We start from the raw sequence: 19,738 nt of genomic DNA on the forward strand, positions 1-19,738 counted from the left end.
CTTGTAACCCGCCCTCCCCTCTGTGTAAGGCAATTAACGAATTTGTTATTGAATTCCCACCAGTTGCATAATAAGCGAGACCCCTCCAGGCAGTGCTTGTTCCATTTGCTGCCTGCGCATTGCGCGAGGTGCGGCGGATCCCTCGTTAGCGTGACCCAGGCTGCCTGCTATGTAAGAGACAATAATTAAAATGACTCCAAACGCGGCTTTTGCATTTAAAGTGACATTACATGTTATTTTCCGAGTAATGTTCCAGACCTTTAACTGGGGGGGATTTTCTCTTCCTGTCTGGCCATGCACAGAGCAACTTCTGGTTAACTCCTCCTTTGCTAAGATGAGTGGGTCTCATCCTCAGCACTTCAGGGGTACAAACAGAGGAGGTGGTAGGGAACTAGTCTCAGAGATCCACCCTTAGTTGTTATAGCAGGGATTCAGAAGGGGTGGGAACAAATTACATCATCACACATCAAATGACATCATCACACCAGCCGGATGCATTTCATGTTTTTCTCTGAATCTCAGGCATTAATTAAAGGTGGATAAAGGCTGAAGCAAGAATCACACAATACTTTTTTTTTAGTTGCTGGAAAAACATATATACAAATTTGCTTGTATCTTATTGTCTTGCAATTTCAATAAAACTATTTAGAAAAGATGTAGCCAATTTGGGAAGACGCCTTTGCAGTGTGAGGAGACTTATGTAGGGTACACACCACGACGACCCGCTCACGATGCACATTGTGAGCGCGTCGTCAGTGTTTCTTCAGACCCGCTCACGATGATGCGGGGGGGGGGGGGGGGGGGGCGCACGACCCGCTCACGATGTGCACCGTGAGCGGGTCCGATCCAATGGCGACCCGCACCCGGCAGTATGGTCGTTATTCAGATCCTACCTGCAGCAGGTAGGATCTGAATAACGACCGACCGACCCGCGGGATCGGTATCGGTCCACACCAGGACAGAAAAGGGCCCAATCACCACACAATCTATATCCAATTGGTCGGAATGTGATCTAGATTGAGGGGATCGGGCCCTAGTCGTCCTGGTGTGTACCCAGCATTACTGTAAGTGCAATAATGTAATCGTCTAGAAATGTAACGGGTTTTATCTTGTGCAGTTGCAGCCTAAATGACTATGGACATTCATGTTAAACATTACCGATATGTTCTCAGCAGTGAATTGGGTTAATTAGTATTTGCAGCTCTTTTATATTTATTTATTATATATTACCAGTTATTATATAGCGCACACATATTCCACAGCGCTGTACAGAGAATAATATTACCAGTTATTATATAGCGCACACATATACCACAGCGCTGTACAGAGATTATTATTACCAGTTATTATATATCGCACACATATTCCACAGCGCTGTACAGAGAATATTATTACCAGTTATTATGTAGCGCACACATATTCCACAGTGCTGTACAGAGAATATTATTACCAGTTATTATATAGCGCACACATATTCCGCAGCGCTGTACAGAGACTATTATTACCAGTTATTATATAGCGCGCACATATTCTGCAGCACTGTACAGAGAATATTATTACCAGTTATTATATAGCGCACACATATTCCGCAGCGCTGTACAGAGACTATTATTACCAGTTATTCCATAGCACACACATATTCCACAGTGCTGTACAGAGAATATTATTACCAGTTATTATATAGCACACACATATTCCGCAGCGCTGTACAGAGACTATTATTAGCAGTTATATATATAGTGCACACATATTCCGCAGCGCTGTACAGAAAATATTATTACCAGTTATTTATATAGCGCACACATATTCTGCAGCGCTGTACAGAGAATATTATTCCCAGTTATTTATATAGCGCACACATATTCTGCAGTGCTGTACAGAGACTATTATTACCAGTTATTATATAGCACACACATATTCCGCAGCGCTGTACAGAGACTATTATTACCAGTTATTATATAGCACACACATATTCCGCAGCGCTGTACAGAGACTATTATTACCAGTTATTATATAGCACACACATATTCCAAAGCGCTGTACAGAGATTATTACCAGTTATTATATAGCGAACACATATTCTGCAGCGATGTACAGAGAATATTATTGCCAGTTATTATATAGCGCACACATATTCCGCATTGCTGTACAGAAAATTTTATCACCAGTTGTTACATAGCGCACACATATTCCGCAGCGCTGTACAGAGAATATTATTAAAAGTTATTTATATAGCGCACACATATTCCTCAGCGCTGTACAGAGATTAATATTACCAGTTATTATATAGCACACACATATTCTGCAGCGCTGTACAGAGAATATTATTACCAGTTATTATATAGTGTACACATATTCCGCAGCGTTGTACAGAGACTATTATTACCAGTTATTATATAGCGCACACATATTCCACAGCGCTGTACAGAGAATATCATTGCCAGTTATTATATAGCGCACACATATTCCGCAGCGCTGTAAAGAGAATATTATTACCAGTTATTATATAGCGCACACATATTCCGCAGCGGTGTACAGAGACTATTATTATTACCAGTTATTATATAGCGCACACATATTCCGCAGCGCTGTACAGAGACTATTATTACCAGTTATTATATAGCGCACACATATTCTGCAGCGCTGTACAAAGACTATTATTACCAGTTATTATATAGCGCACACATATTCCGCAGCGCTGTACAGAGAATATTATTACCAGTTATTATATAGCGCACACATATTCCACAGCGCTGTACAGAGAATAGTTGAACAGTCACATCAGTCCCTGCCCCAGTGGAGCTTACAATCTATATTCCCTACACATATACACGCACACAGAGACATTCTATGGTTAATATTGTTAGGAGCCAATTAACCTACCAGTATTGTCATGATCCGATCCCGTGATGGATGGAATAACGCATGCCTCCTGCTATTATTATGTGTGAGATGAATGTATTTCTGGTATTATTTGTAACATCATGTCTGCTATTATTATGTGTGAGATCAGGGCATGTCTTGTATTTTGCGTGTTAACTTAATGTGACCTGTAAGACGGCTGCCTGCCATTCCCCCCTGCAGAGTGTAAGCACTGTGGACATTCCTCAGAGTAACCATCTGTATAGTTCTCTGAAGTTAGGATCAGAGACCCCTCATAAATCCGATTGGGGGGTTATATCAACAAGATCTCTTATCAGACTTGAAGCCTGTCTGTTATGCATCTCACTGGATAAGGAATGTGTACCATTCACTTTAAAAACAGCAGACGATTTCTTCATGTAGAACAGGGGTGTCAAACTCAAATTCATTGGGGGCCGCATCGGCAGTTTGGTCACCCTCAAAGGGCCGGTTGTATCTTTGCCAGATGTCATATGCCCCACAGTGCAACACATATGCCCCCAGTGCCAGATATGCCCCCACAGTGCTAGGTATGCCCACACAATGCCAGATATGCCCACCACAGTGCCAGATATGTCCTCAGTGTCAGATATGCCCACACATATGCCCCCAATGCCAGCCATATGCCCCCACAGTGCCAGACAGAACCATATATGCCCCCACAGTGCCAGATATGCCCCCAGTGTCAGATATGCCCACACATATGCCCCCAGTGCCAGCCATATGCCCCCACAGTGCCAGACAGAACCATATATGCCCCCACAGTGCCAGATATGCCCCCACGGTGCTAGGTATGCCCCCACAGTGCCAGATATGCCCCCACAGTGCCACACATATGCCCACAGTGCCAGAAATGCCCCCCACAGTGCCAAAAATGCCCCCACAGTGCCAGATATGCCTCCAGTGTCAGATATGCCCACACAGTGCCACACATATGCCCCCACAGTGCCAGCTAGATCCATATATGTCCCCACAGTGTTAGATATGCCCCCACAGTGCCAAATATGCCCCCACAGTGCCAGCTGCAGAACAGCACAACTCACCGTTGGTTGCTGCAGCCTGGTCTCACTCTCTCCCGCTCCAGCCGCTGCATCCGCCCGCCGCCATCTCCGCGCCGCCAACTCCACACCGCTGCTGCTGAGGAAGGAGAGACGCGAGATGCGCTCCCCGCCCCTCCCCACCATAGGAAATCTGCTGTGGCGGGGGGCAGTGGACCTGTACAGGCCGCGCCCCCCGCCACTTACATATGCGCGCATGCGCACAATGTTCGGGGGGGGGGGTAATTTCTTATGGCGGTACGGGGTACCGGCACCCTATGTTTTAGTGGTATGCCGTACCACCCCGTACCGCCTCTCTTGCAGCACTGGGTGCAAGCCCTCCAGCTCCCCAAAGGCTGCTGGCGGCGGCTGTGCGGGCCACATTAGCAGGTCTGGCGGGCCGTATTTGGCCCGCAGGCCATGTGATTGACACCTATGATGTAGAAGATCAATTATCTAGGGACATTCACTAGGTCCAGCAGGGAAATGGTCAAAATCCCAAGGGTGGGAGGGATGAGGGAGCCTGCAGGTATAACTGCTTCTCTTGTCCCTGTGGTTTTGGTACTTCTTAGGGGAATATCCAGGGTCGGCTCTACCACTAGGCAGCTTTAGGCAGCTGCCTAGGGCGTTGGGATCTAGGGGGGCACCACCAAGTCGGCCTATCAAAAAATCAAGGATGTCTGTGAGGATCATTATACAGTACTAAATGCAGGTGGCTGCTGTGGAACCTCTACGACCTCACCTCCATACTTTCTCCTGAGGCATACTTCCCTATTTTGCTGCCCTCTCTTTCTGTACTTTGTTGTGGGTGGCAAAGGGGAGGGTGCGTGGGGCCTCCAGAGAAAGCAGGGATCTTGCCCACCTACCTGAGGGGCTGAGAGGACCACTCAATTTTGGCAGGCTCCCTGCCATTCCAGAATGTTAGGCAAGTATGCATTAAGGGGCTGGAAAATGGTAATTGGTGGCAGTATTGGGGGGGGGGGGGGCAGCAGTAGGTTGAAGTTTTGCCTAGGGTGCTGAGAAGCCTTACATCGGCCCTGGGAACAGCAAGCTGGCTGTAAGCGACCCGTTTTTTTTTTCCAGGTGGAAGCCCCCCAATACAGAATGAGTACTTAGGTGTAAGATACAGTCCTGTCCTTTTAATTCCCTTTTATTTTGTTTGCACTTTTAAAATATTTGTAACCATCTTGTAACCATTTGTATCACTAAAGCTCTAGTATTTTCTTGGAATAAATCATACATATTCCCAGTTCTGATTTTGTGTTCTAAGGACCTAAGGCAAAGGAGAGCGGTCATATACTGTATTGTGTGGTCAGGGGCAGCAAGGCGCCCCTTGTGCAATTTGAAAGCGCTAAATCAGGCTTTGTTGCGCGGCGTACCTCATAGAGGGGACTCGTGTGTCCAAAGTGAACCCCAGTCACGGCCGGAGCTGCTCAGATTGACGTATCTGAAGGAGCGACCGGTGGGTCTGTGACAAGTATATATTTGGATTGTGGGAGGAAACCAGAGTACCCAGAGGAAACCCACGCTAGCACGGGGAGAATATACAAACTCCACACAGTTATACTGTATAAGACAATTTGTGTTTTAGGTGTTGCCCACCATATGTTACTTAGTTTATGTGTGTCAGGGATCCCTCAGCAGATAATAGTACTGCCCTACGGCTGGTTATACTGTGCTCCATATATATAACGTACCCGTTCCTCTCTTCCACCAGATTATGCTCCTGACCGACCCCGAGATAGAGAGCAGCCTGATGATCAGCTCAGACGAAGGAGCCACCTATCAGAAATACCGACTCAACTTCTACATTCAGAGTCTTCTCTTCCACCCCAAACAAGAAGACTGGATCCTGGCCTACAGCCAAGACCAGAAGGTTTGTGGTACAGATATACATGTATATGGCAGCTATTCATGGGTGAGAAGGTGATATCTCCTGCTTTCAGTCCGCCGGCCCCACACAGCTGCTTTCCCCATACTGTAGTTTTGTATGGGGACATATGCATCAAGATCCGCAAACCAAAGCTTTGTAGATATCACCTGTGACCTCTAGTGGCATCTTCAGATGGCGTTAGCTCAGCACTGACAATGGGACTGCCCGGACGGATTGGGCTCAAGCTAATAAAATGTCATTTCCATCATATACAGCTACTACTATTCATATAAGGCAGCTGCTGTTTAAATGTCACCTGTAATGGGCAGAAGAGGGGATGAGCAGGTGGTCTGCTGGGGAGGGATCAATAAGAGATCCCTCTCCTCCTCTCTGACAGCCATGTATGGTTACTACCACCTGTGGTAATATGACGATAGGTGGCGATAGTGAGCTGTGGTGAGGCTGGAGGGATCCACCCATTAGTATATCTATTATGGTTTCAGGGTGTGCCTCAGGGGCCCCCACCGCACACCCTGCACCCATATAATTATACTTTCCCCTCCGGAATCCTGCGGCGGTTGATGCTGCAGACAGAAATCACCAGGAAAATGGTGGCCATGTGCAGTAGTGATATCCCCAGGAAAAATATGTGGGCGCCATGTTTCCGGAGACCTGTACACGTGCAGGAGACAGAGAGGAAAGGTCCCAGATGGAACCTGCAAGGAGGAGGTGTGACCACTCCTAGAGGCTGCCAAGTCCTAGAGGGATTGCTGTATGGGGACAGTCCTAGAGGGGCTGCTGTATGGGGACAGTCCTAGAGGGGCTGCTGTATGGGGACAGTCCTAGAGGGGCTGCTGTATAGGGACAGTCCTAGAGGGGCTGCTGTATGGGGACAGTCCTAGAGGGGCTGCTGTATGGGGACAGTCCTAGAGGGGCTGCTGCCTGTGTATACAGAGACTGTGGAAGTCACGAGAGGCTGCTGCCCTTAGCATAGAGCCCGGGTGGAGCTGCAGAAGCCAAGCCAGGAAACAATGGGGTTAATGTATCTAGCATTGAGTGAAGTTGCCCGTAGCAACCAATTACCTTTGAGGATGCATTTAAAGAAGTTAGACAATGCCGTCAGTTTGTCTATGTTCCTTTTGCTTATATTCATTTCTTTCTGCTGACATTAAAGCTCCTGTTTGATTTGTTGAAGATTAGGCTTTTCCCCGCTTAGTAAATAGACCCCTCAGTCCAACAGAATGCGACCACCTTCAGTGCTGAAACAGCCCTTCTCCCTATAGTAAGAACTGGTGCGCTCCAGCAGATTTAAGATGTGACAGTGGCAGATCCAGGGGTGGGGGCTGCAGCACAGTTCATACTTTATATATGGGAGCCACACCCACTGCCACCAACTGCCATTCCAAACGTGCTAACTGGCAGTTGGTGCGGCTCCCCTATTTGAATTTGGAAATGTGCTGTGGAGCCACCACTGTCTACTGGACTGCTGCATGGAATGGGCCCATGTTCCCAAGAGGTTAAATGGCCCCCAAATGAGATAATTGATTTAAATCATTATAACGTCTTTATTAAATGCTAAACACTTCTGACTCCCGATATCTCTCCCCGCAGCTGTACAGCTCCTCAGAGTTCGGGAGGCGATGGCTGCTTCTTAGTGAGTCCGTGGCACCAAACCGATTTTACTGGTAAGAAGAAGCTTCTCCTTAGTGATGGCTCTGATAGAATATGTGCAGTGTGTGATGGTTTATTTCCTGCTGGACAACAGCAGCCGCTTCTCCTTCCAACCATGGATACGTTTGTTTAGTGTCTTGTTCCATTCTAAGTATTCACCCTGACCAGAGTCCGTGTTTGGGGTCTTAGGGCCTTATTCACTACGTTCAATATGGTGGCGCTGTGCACATTTCTGCGCGTGTGCATATACAGGGTGCGTGTACCCACAGCGAACAACCAGAATAACTCCCTTAGTACCAGTATATATACTTCTGCAGTGAGGATGGCCATGGACCATTGATGATTAGCAGTCATCAATATTTGGCTACGATGAATCCTGGCTTTATCATTGATAGTGGTAGTGGAGATCCGAGAGGCATCAATGTTTTCTTGGAACAGGGGCCAGTGCCGGGGAAAGGACTGACAGCGATAAACTAACCGCGCCCAGGTCTGTGATAGAGGAACTGTTTGGTTTTGCTGGGAATATGCAACGAGTATCACTTGCGATATAGCAAAAAATAGGATACTTGTGTATTATCACGGCGCCCATCGCATCACATACCACTAATTAAGGTATGCGATGGGACCCGATTTCAGGGTTTTAAGGGCTGACTGTACAATTTTAATATTGCGTTGCATCGCATGCCATTATAATGGCATGCGATGCAACGCGATCATAGCCGATTTTACATTGTACAGCCATCGTGATGGGTGATTCCTATGTTAAATGCACCCCCAGACCTGATTTTTAATTGTACAGCCACCCTGATGGGTGATTACTATGTTAAATGCCCCCCCATTGTTAACACCACCCCACTATCAACGCCAACCCTAAGCGTGGCGAGCGCAGCGAGCCCACGTGGGGTGGCGGTACGTGTCCTCCGACCTTTTCATACCCCCACTATCCACGTCGGCGTGGAGTTGACTTTATATAGTGTGGCGAGCGCAGCGAGCCACCGAGCCCGAAGCGTGGCGAGCGGACGCGGAATTCATGTGAAGTAATCCGCGTCCCCTCGCGGGGCTCGCTGCATTCGCCACGCTTCGGGCTCGGTGGCTCGCTGCGCTCGCCACACTATATAGAATCAGCTCCACACCGACGTGGATAGTGGGGGTATGAAAAGGTCAGAGGACGCATACCGCCGCCCTTCGAGGGCTCGCTGCGCTCGCCACGCTTCGGGTTGGCGTTGATAGTGGGGGTGGCTTTAAAAATGGGGGTGCATTTAACATAGTAATTACCCATCAGGGTGGCTGTACAATGAAAAATCGGGTCTGGGGGTGCATTTAACATAGGAATCACCCATCAGGGTGCCTGTACAATAAAAAATCGTGTCGCATCGCACCGTATGTGATCGCATGCGATGCGACCCCATAAATGCCCTACAATGGAAATCGTGGGTGCCGTGATAATATACAGGTACCAAAAATAGTATATGACACACTGGGGTCTGTTTACAAAGCTTTGGCTGGTGACACATTGGAGAGAGATAAAGTAACAGCCATACAGCTCGTGGCTGCCTTTAACATAGCAGTTAGGAGCTGTTTGGTTGTTACGGTATATCATACTTTCCAGGAGAGGGCAGCCAGCCAGGGAGACACCATTGGGAGTGGAAAGGGGTGGTGATTGGGCGGAGCCACATGGACGGACACTTGTTGGGGGCGTGGCCAGAGTGATAGCACCATTTTAGCCACGCCCCCGACGTGCAATGCTGTTTTTATGGCATTGCACTGTGGTGGGCGGGGCTAAAACGGCGCTATTCGCATCATTTGACCCATGGACCCCCCGCCGAGGGGGGGTCACAGATGCCGGGGGGGGGGGGGGTGTGCAGGAGCCAGGCGGTAATGCGGGAGGGTTGCCCCTCTTTCCGGGGGGCCGGGAGGGGGACCCGATTTCCGGTACCCTCCTGGCCATTCCTGGAGGGTAGGCAACCCTGCGGTATATCTGTAAACTTTATCTATTGGTTAGTACATAGGGTCTGATTCAGACATGTTAGCAAGGTTGAAGTTTTTGCAGATGGACAAAACCATGCTGCACTGCAGGTGGGGCAGATGTAACGTGCAGAGAGGGTTAGATTTGTGTGAGATATTTTGTTTATGTGCAGGGTAAATACTGGCTGCATTATTCTTACTCTGCAATTTAGATTTCAGTTTGACCACACCCCACCCAATTCTAACTCCCTGCACCTGTTACATCTGCCCCACCTGCAGTGCAGCATGGTTTTGTCCATCTGCAAAAACTTCAATCTTGCTACCAGGTCTGAATCAAAGCCATACACCTCACTGTCATGTATGTTGTTTTACATGTGTATCTTGTACAGATAAAGCCAATATGATCACAAGCTGTATTATAGTGTATTCTAGAGAATAGAGCGTAATACTCTGGGATAACAGAGACTGCAGTATTTCGGGATGCTTTCCACTGCAGTCCATGGGAAGAGCGTAAGCTTAGTGGCCTAAGGTGCCGGGGTCAGCGGATGATGGCTCCTGTGTCAGCTGCAGGCTTCCTGCGGATTCCCTTCATGTCTGTTCCTTGTTCCCCACAGGACGGAGAACACAGGACTTGTATAAACAATCACTATAAGAAGCGTTGTGACCACACATCTGTGCGATGGGAAGCTAAAACAAACACACAACGGTTACACAACTTATTTATTTACCAACCGTTATACACAGAGCACATCTTCCACAGATGGCGCTGGGTTAGAAGAGGATGTTACTTATATAGGCCCTTATTCTGGTTGGTGCGGTAATATCCACGTGTGTTCGTGCCGCTGATGTTTTGTGTCTGCGCATGTGCAGAGGCGTCTCTGCGCATGTGCGAGCGGGGCGTACGGCCAAATCCCGCATGAAATGTGAACACTCCGACCAGGGGGTAGAGAGGGGCGTGAAGGGCTATTTGGGCTCATTACCATATGCATACGCCCCGCGTTTCATGGGCGTTCCCATGCAAACGCTGGGCGTACGTATGGTAATGCGACCGTGACGCACGTGTAGGGGGCGGACATATGACATCGCCGGATGTCAGCTGCCCACCCAGATCCCTGCTTTTGCACGGAAAAATGTCCGTGTGGTCTGAGGTTGCGGGAGCTGGTGGAGCACTCGGTCCTGCTTTCGATGGTCTGCGACCATCGAATGATGGGGGAGGTTCCCTTAGATGGAGGAGGCGTATTCCATGAAAAATACACCTGCGGTCCGTTCGGCCAGCTTCTTACCGCGTACGGACGGAGTTGGCGATCCGTATGGAAGGCGGGGTTTCGCACGCACGGCCCTGGCTGCATATTCGGATCCGGCCGCACCAATCAGAATAAGGGCCCAAGTGCACAGATATTATGCAGAGGATTACAAAGAATATTCCAGTCACTCGTATTAGTCGCTGCACCAGTGGAGCTCACAATCTATATTACCTATCATATGCACGCACATACACACTAGGGTAATTAACCTATTAGTGTATTTTTGAATTGTAGGAAGTAAACACACCTATGGGAATATGCTGCGCTACATAAGAAACTGTAAATAAATAAATAAATATGGGGAGAACATGTAAACTCCCCACAGATAGGGCCTTGGTGAGACTCCATCCCAAGACCTGGGTGCTGTGAGGCTGTTATGCCAACTATGGTGACTTGTCACAAACACTAAAGTTCTTGCTCCCAGGAGATTGCAATCACATAGAAAACAATAAGTGTTACAATGTTAGATATGCTTTGAGTAAAGGGATACATGTGTGAGTGTATAGAGGTGTAAAGTGGGTTTTGGTCCAGACACCCACCTGGTTTCTGCCTGGGCACAGAGATAGACAGGTATTTTTAGACAAGGTTACAATGGACTTTTAGCTGTTCCCAGCGGGCAGACCCTACACTATATAGGAACAGACAGGAAATGCCTTTTTGTTTCTACTGCTGACAAATATTTTTCCAAAAATGATTTTCCCATTTTTATTAAATAGCAAAAAAAAGTCTATTTAAAAGTATTTGTAAAAAAAAAAAAGTATATGCCAAGCCCTAGGGGGTGCCTGGCCCGTGCCCGCACCCCTGTATCATTATACCAAGATCCCTGTAGTATCTTCCAGTCACCATTGTAACTGCCCCTGTTGCATGTTCCAGGTTCTAATGTATAAGAAAGAGATTTGGGGAAATCAGCTGCGCCAAGGATTGCAGCTATATGTGTTTCCAAGGGTCACAAGATACCCAACACAAAAACTATACACAAAAACGGAACCACACTTCAGCACTATCCTTGATCATACATAAGAACTAATGATCATCCTATATAGGTAGATGTGCAAGAGTCTTCTGTTGTTAGATTCTGTAGAGTCCCCTTTTAAATTTTAACTGACCTTGCCACGTGTCCTTATTTTCACATAAAGGTATCTTTATTAAGAGAGGAGAGGAAAATCTTAATAAAGATACCTTTATGTGAAAATAGGGACCTGTGGCAAGGTCAGTTAAAATTTAAAAGGGGACTCTACAGAATCTAACAACAGAAGACTCTTGAACATCTACCGATATAGGATGATCGTTAGTTCTTATGTATGATCAAGGATAGCGCTGAAGTGTGGTTCCGTTTTTATGTTCCAGGTACTGTATGTACATTATACTGCCTGTGCTTGTTGGGTTATGGACTAACGGATTGACCAGTTTCAGGTCAAAAATATCATGGTCGACCACTAGAGGTTGAAGGTGTCTACTAAGATGTCTATACTTGGTCGTCCACATTTACATAGACAGTGATGGTAGATCGACGGGTGGAAAGCATTGATGGGAACCTGGTCTACAGTAGCAAGGTTAATATGGTTTTTTCGTCTTTTTTTATGCCAAATATCAGAGGGGTGCCCGTGGACACTGTGTATGTGCTATGCTGGGCACACTGTTATATTCCCACTCTATATCCACTTGCATAGTAGAGTAGGAATCAAGTTGACCGCCAACAAAAAACAACAAAAAACCTGTGTCAACCTTGCTACAGTCGACAAGGTTCCCGTCAAGGCTTTCCTCTATTTACGTCACTGTCTATGTAGAAGCGGAGGACCATGTATAGACGTCTCACTGGATGCTGTAGAACTCTAATGGTTGACCATGATATAGTCATCCTGAACCTGGTCAAACTGCTGTTCAGATAACGCTTGTTGCATATTCCCATCACCCCAATAGCGTTATCCTCCACACCCCAGTGGCGATACATTTTCCTGTGGCATTACCCCCAATGGTAATAGTGCCCCTCAACAGCAACAGAACCCACAAACTATTTATATGCAAATCAGAAGAGGGAGATTGGTTCCGCACATGGAAGTTTCTCTGACATCCCCTCAAACACTCAGCAGTTGCATGGAATGCAGTCAAGGCAGTGGAGGCCCATCTGATTGCGGTTGCTGCATCCTCCCATGTGACCGTAATCCGTATTATACTTGTGATAATACCAGCTGCATATTGCTATGCAGTAGGACATGTACATTATTATTATGATATAATTGAGCTATATATATATGGGGTAACAATGGCTACATTTCCCCAACGTCCTCATCCGAGAATTACGGTTTAATAGCCTTTTAGGATCACCAGGGTTCCGTCACCGGGCAGGAATTTAGGTGATGCACTTTCTCTGTACAACGGCTTTTAGATAATTAATTTCCTATAAAGCGGGAAGCGCAGAGCATCGGCTAATTGTTCTGCAGAATATTAGGATCTGAAGACAGGCCGTACGGGCGATATCTAATTAAAAATAAGTTGTTAACGGCTGTGGATATTGTGCCGGGGAACGGCGGCGCAGTTATTAGCTGCTGTTTGTTGATTATAGATGAAGAGGTGTAATGTATTCAGAGGAGCGAGGAGCCCTGTTTTATAGGGACTCACATGAATTGGTGACAGCTTTAGTGACAGAAGAAAGGTTTCTCCCACACGTTTCAGCGCCGGTTTGTGGTTATGAAAATATTCCAGGAGGAATGAAAGCAATCACAGGCGATAAAGAACATGTAAGTGATACTGTGCAGGATTATGCCGCTGGATCATTACAGTACTGAGGGTGGAGGTGTAACTCGGAGAGGCTGGGGAGCGTTTGATTTATGTGATTGATCTGTGCCTAATATGTTATATACTCTGCTGTTAGTTGGCGTCTGAAGCAGGGGGCAACGCAAAATAGGTCAAAGGGGATCAGTACAGGAAGGGAACAAAGGGGCCCGGTCTACCAGGAATATATCACTACTCAAAGTATGTTACTGTATGTGATTAGTACCCGCACTGCAGATATTACTCAGTGGTGTAACCAGAAATTGTTCTCCCCCTGCCAAAATTATATTTAAAAAAAAATAAAGACTTTGCATGTACCTATGGCGTGCCCATTCCAAAAAGGGTGCATGGCCTTCCTATACACAGAATTGCTTATTAGACAATATGCCACACACCATAATGCCCTTTAAACATTATGCCACACACCATAATGTCCATTACAAATTATGCCACACCATAATGCCGATTATACATTATGCCACTCACTGTAATGCCAATTACACATTATGGCACACTGTATTGCCCATTACACATACCACACACCTAAATGCCAATTACACATTATGCCACACACTGTAATGCTCATTATAAAATATGCCACACACACCGTAATGTGTGGCAGATGTTTAATATACATGCCAACACACAAACACATGTTGACACGTGGGCTTGATCCAATTGTCCAAAATAGTGCTTACACATGTTCTCGCTCACACGTACTATTCCCATGCATAAATGACAGGGATTCCACTGACTTTTGTCAATGGGAATCCCTTCAACCAATCACCGGACAAGCTCCAGAGGAGCTCTGCCCGTGATTGGCTGGCACCATAATGTAATTTTCATGATATTGTGTTCTATGGGGTATTTGTATCCTGGAAGGACTGCCTGTCAGGTTGTGACTGGCAGGTTGGACTTCCAATCGAATGTCACTGCCAGTCACAGTGAAGCGCTGAGGAGGTGGAGGATTTTACCTGGGGGGGCTGCAGTCCTGCTGCCCATAGGTAAAAACTTCCGCTGGTTGCCACTGCCACTGCTGTTTCTAGATGACCAGGGGAACAATTGACACATATAGGATTTCCTTTTCTCTATTACATTGGTTTATATTGGCTTGTGACTTTAATTAGCAGACGCAGTATGTAAAGCAGCGATTTCTCCGCCCTTCTTTCCCAATCATTTAATTATCTTTTCCCAGGAATCGATGTCTGGTAGGTCAGGCAGCAGTGCAGCCTGTGCTTCCAGTTCTCAGCTGACACCTAGGCATGGATGGCGTTAGGTTCCTCACTGGCGTATAGATCAATAAGTCATTAGAACGCCTCTGATTCCGGCTGACACATCTGAGCCGGGGAACTGAGCTTTATTCTGCTCAACCCAGAATACTGCAATACACAGATACGGAAATATCAGCAAGCCTCCATAGTCATGTACATCTTCCATAAGAAAGCATGGAGAAGCAGAAATGATAAGCTATACAACAGTCAACATGCCCAAGGTGGACACAAGAAAAAGGCCAACACATGAAAAAGTCAATATGGGTTTTTCACCTTTTTATGGGTGTCAATTTGTAGAGTGGACCCTAAATTAGTGCACCACCTCACTCACCATACTTTGGGTGACTTACCATTCCCAATAAAATAACTGAATAAGTCAGAAAAATAAATACTGTACTTCCTTTTACAGTAGATCCTTGAGGTATCTTACTTCATTCCTTCTTTGTAAGTGACTTCCCAAAAATATCCCTCAGGTGGGTGCAAAAGACAAAACACAAATACAAAATGTGTAGTATTGTTATGTGATCAAAAAAGGGGGAAAAATAAAAGAATCCTCAAATTCATTTGGGCTTGATAAGTGATTAGTACCACACTCACACGTACATGAGTGATGCTGGGTATCAAAAGGTTTCTTTTATCTTAAATACACTGGGTTTCTCCCTCCACCAAAGATAAGTATAGAGTGCGTACCCCAACCGATGTTGGCGAGTAACACATAAAGGTTTCTTTGATTTCTTATCTATACTTAAAGCTGAGGAGAAGATGGCGTACCACACTCACTGTTGCAAATGCACAGAGACTCCTCTCAAGGTTTCTTTGTCCCGTGTCCACAAATGTTTTCAGATGAGGAGAGGCTCTCAAATATTTGGTGGTTTATAAATGGAACCCCAAAACAAAAACAGGGGACCGTGTGTTAGGACATATATGTATCTCAAAAGAAATCTATTATTTTTGAGTGCGTTAAGTGTTCTTTTGAAAAAAACAAACAAACGTACCTGATTCCACATAAATAAAGGGTAAATAAACTACTAGAAACTTTCATCCTTGTGTCTCCTTCATCATTAAAAGTAAATAAGGGTAGCATACACCAATCATGGAGGTTGTAAAGCATATAAAGGTTTCTTTCTGGTTTTCCGTTGGTTGAAAAACTTCATGAAGATGGTGTTCCACACTCACGATTATGATGGTGAATATGTTCCTACTGTATCAAGGTATCTTTGTTTTCCCCAATGTCTGTGCCTTTATCAACGTGCACATGTCCTATTTGGTTATATCTAGCCTGTACAATTCCCAATGCTATCTTCTGTCAGCTCCCAGTATCTGCAGTACGGGCCGATTTACCCCCGAAGAGCTGCATATTCTGAGAGGAAAGTGTCGCCTGTAACCGGAATGTTCAGCGGGATCATCTCGTTCGGCGCCTTAGATTTATGGGAGCAGATTCGCACCGGTGCAGATATTTGCAGGAGATAAATCCCTCAGCACAAATACTAGCTGTAATTGAATTACAAAGCTATTATCATGTGTGGGACAGAGAACTGTTACGGACGTATTTGTACAAGATGATGTTTGCTTAAGTATTTCTGCTCATCCAGCGATCCGGCTGCAGGGAGCCGGCAAAGCGTCTTCTCATTCTGCTTATTATTATGGGATATTTCCTCTGGAGATAGTGTCGGGGGCTTACAAAATGATGGCATTGCCGGGGTCTTATCCGGGTCTGGTTTTTACTTAGTCCCCTGGATTCTTCAGACCCCCTGTCCAGCTTCCAATCACGCAGGGCATAAAGTGGCTATACAGAGGTGGGGGAACTCATTTCTTAATGCCACCTAATTACAACCCATCCCCTCCCCCCGTTAGGCAGAGATAGGGCCAGTGGTAGGGTTTTTGGCACCCCCCTGCAGACTAGAATGCTTTCTTTTAAGAATTACTGTGCAGGGCCAATGTTGAGGTTAAAATGTTCCACCTCACCATAAGAGGTTGTTGGACTCAGTTCCACCCCGTTCCCCCTCACTTTAACCCCTGCAATCATGTACTGCCACATTCCTGTGTTCCTGAGCAAACTGGAGGGATGTGATTGTGTGTAACGCCTAATGTTTAAGGCAATCCCAGCACTGCCGCAGATGCCTCCGCCAGGCACTGAATGGATGCCACGCATCTAACCTCCCATGGGGGTCGAGGCACTACAGGCCACGGGGTGGGGGTAGCGGGACAGTGCCTGAAAAGGGGGACTGTCCTACTGAAAGGTCTGATTTGATACACTGTGACCCGTCTGTAGGACTGAAGAAGTCCTCCTATCTCAGCTCCGCTGGAGAACTAACCGTTTATGATCTCAGGGCTTGTGCACCCAAAATTAGGGTAGAAGGAGTGTGGCCTCCTCCTACCCTACCACACCCCCATTTTCATCACTGCGGGGGATGCTCAGCTCTCTCTGTGATGGCTATGCCATCACTGGCAGTAGGTTGACTCGTGAAAAAGGTCGACATGTTGAAAAGATTTATATGAAAAAGGTCAACACCGGGTTTTAACTTTTTTTTTTTTTAAGTACTTGTTCATAATTTACCATCCCAGTTGAAGCGGAATATAATAGCGTGATGTACCGTGTCTTGCGGTGCATTTATACAGTGGAAAACTCATGTCAAACATTTTTATGTGTCGACAGACTGCCTGTCGGCCTAATGACCGTGGGGCACTGCAGGTGGGACAGTGGGATGGTTCCTTATAAGTGGGAATATTTGGTGGTGTATGGTAAGCTGCAATGATGTAGCCTAGCCTTGGACAATGTAGACAATGATGTCCCCGAGCCTTGTTGTATCGCTATACTGTGACGCCCTGTAATGCTCATTACCACTGTGCATTATCTCTGGGACACCGGAATAAGGGAGGAAGAAACATTATGTCTCAGTGATAAACCCTGAGATTGATTTAATTTTCCGTCATCATTTAAATGACCTAAGATAATAAATCTTTCCCATACTGAAGTAAAGATTTCTGGCTCTGAAACAACGTTTTGTTTAGATGTGAAGTGTTTGTCGCCGTGTTATAATTGGGATTTGCGGCACAGAATGTCAGCGGCGGCTTTTATCCGCGTTCTGTTAGAACCTGTTGTTCTATTTAAATATTCCCTTACTTAGTGCAGCAATCACACACAAATCTTCCACTCCACTAGTGATTTTCTCCTCGGGAGCCACTTGTTCTCAGAAAAGTGCACACTCTGATGCAGTGATAATGGCACTTGTCTTATTAATGGCACATGTTACATTGTGCGCCTGCTGCAATTACTGGGACCGTACCCCCTGAAGAGTCCTCCTTAAAAAAAAATCGAATGGGAGAAACAAATTGAATGTGAAAGTAAACTTGTTTCAGTACCGCGGCGCTGTTCATGGTGCTGAAATAACAAGGAGCTGAACAGCGCAACGCATTGCAAAATTGCAAGGTTATACCAAGACGTTAACTCAACAGCTTTCCTGAGACAGGTTTTATTACATGACGGCAAAGACCGGGCATAAAGCAACCATACTGTAAATTATTTTTTTGTTTTACATCTTTATTTAGCGACATCTCCAACCAATCCATTTGGAAAAGGTAAAAAAAACCTGGGCAGAAATACTGTAATGGACAATGTGTTAGATGAAATCCACTGTGGCAAAATGGTTTTACGTGCCGCAGCAGCTGACTTTGACAGGAATATTCTCTGTCCCGCAGACTGTTTAATGGTGTTAGGAGTAGGGTATATGTCCCACAATGCCCATTCAGGAGTTGGGGTAAAGGAAATTGTAAGCTTGCAGCAGGGCCCTCCTACCTCCAAGTCTGTCTGTTGTTACCCAGTTGGTTTGATCTCTGTTTACAATTGTAAAGCGCAATGGAATTTGCTGCGCTATATAAGACACTGTAACGCAATCTACTGCGCTATATAAGACACTGTGTTGGAATCTGCTGCGTTATATAAGACGCTGTAACGGAATCTGCTGCGCTATACAAGACACTGTAACGGAATCTGCTGCGCTATATAAGACACTGTAACGGAATCTGCTGCGCTATATAAGACGCTGTAACGGAATCTGCTGCGCTATATAAGACACTGTAACGGAATCTGCTGCGCTATATAAGACTCTGTAACGGAATCTGCTGCGCTATATAAGACACTGTAACGGAATCTGCTGCGCTATATAAGACGCTGTAACGGAATCTGCTGCGCTATATAAGACAATGTAACGGAATCTGCTGCGCTATATAAGAAACTGTAACAGAATCTGCTGCGCTATATAAGACACTGTAAAGGAATCTGCTGCGCTATATAAGACACTGTAACGGAATCTGCTGCGCTATATAAGACACTGTAACGGAATCTGCTGCGCTATATAAGACGCTGTAACGGAATCTGCTGCGCTATATAATACGCTGTAACGGAATCTGCTCCGCTATATAAGACACTGTAACGGAATCTGCTGCACTATATAAGACACTGTAATGGAATCTGCTGCGCTATATAAGACACTGTAACGGAATCTGCTGCGCTATATAAGACACTGTAATTGAATCTGCTGCACTATATAAGACACTGTAACGGAATCTGCTGCGCTATATAAGACACTGTAATGGAATCTGCTGCGCTATATAAGACACTGTAACGGAATCTGCTGCGCTATATAAGACGCTTTAACGGAATCTGCTGCGCTATATAAGACGCTGTAACGGAATCTGCTGCACTATATAAGACACTGTAACGGAATCTGCTGCGCTATATAAGACTCTGTAACGGAATCTGCTGCGCTATATAAGACACTGTAACGGAATCTGCTGCGCTATATAAGACACTGTAACGTAATCTGCTGCGCTATATAAGACACTGTAACGTAATCTGCTGCGCTATATAAGACACTGTAACGGAATCTGCTGCGCTATATAAGACACTGTAACGTAATCTGCTGCGCTATATAAGACACTGTA

General features: G+C 45.9%; 1 protein-coding gene across 5 annotated transcripts in view; it reads left to right on the top strand.

Moving 5' to 3' along the window:
* The window catches only part of SORCS1 (sortilin related VPS10 domain containing receptor 1), a 501,652-nt gene that overhangs the window by 290,451 nt on the left and 191,463 nt on the right, over nt 1-19,738 (top strand). For all 5 annotated transcript variants that reach the window (XM_083149856.1, XM_083149858.1, XM_083149860.1 and 2 more), the window contains exons 4-5: nt 5,656-5,814; nt 7,423-7,496. In XM_083149856.1, the coding sequence (XP_083005982.1) occupies nt 5,656-5,814; nt 7,423-7,496 (233 nt within the window). The remainder of the gene's footprint in view (nt 1-5,655; nt 5,815-7,422; nt 7,497-19,738) is intronic.

The sequence above is a fragment of the Crinia signifera genome, chromosome 6 (genome assembly GCF_055691185.1).
Source record: "Crinia signifera chromosome 6, ASM5569118v1, whole genome shotgun sequence".
NCBI lineage: Eukaryota > Metazoa > Chordata > Amphibia > Anura > Myobatrachidae > Crinia > Crinia signifera.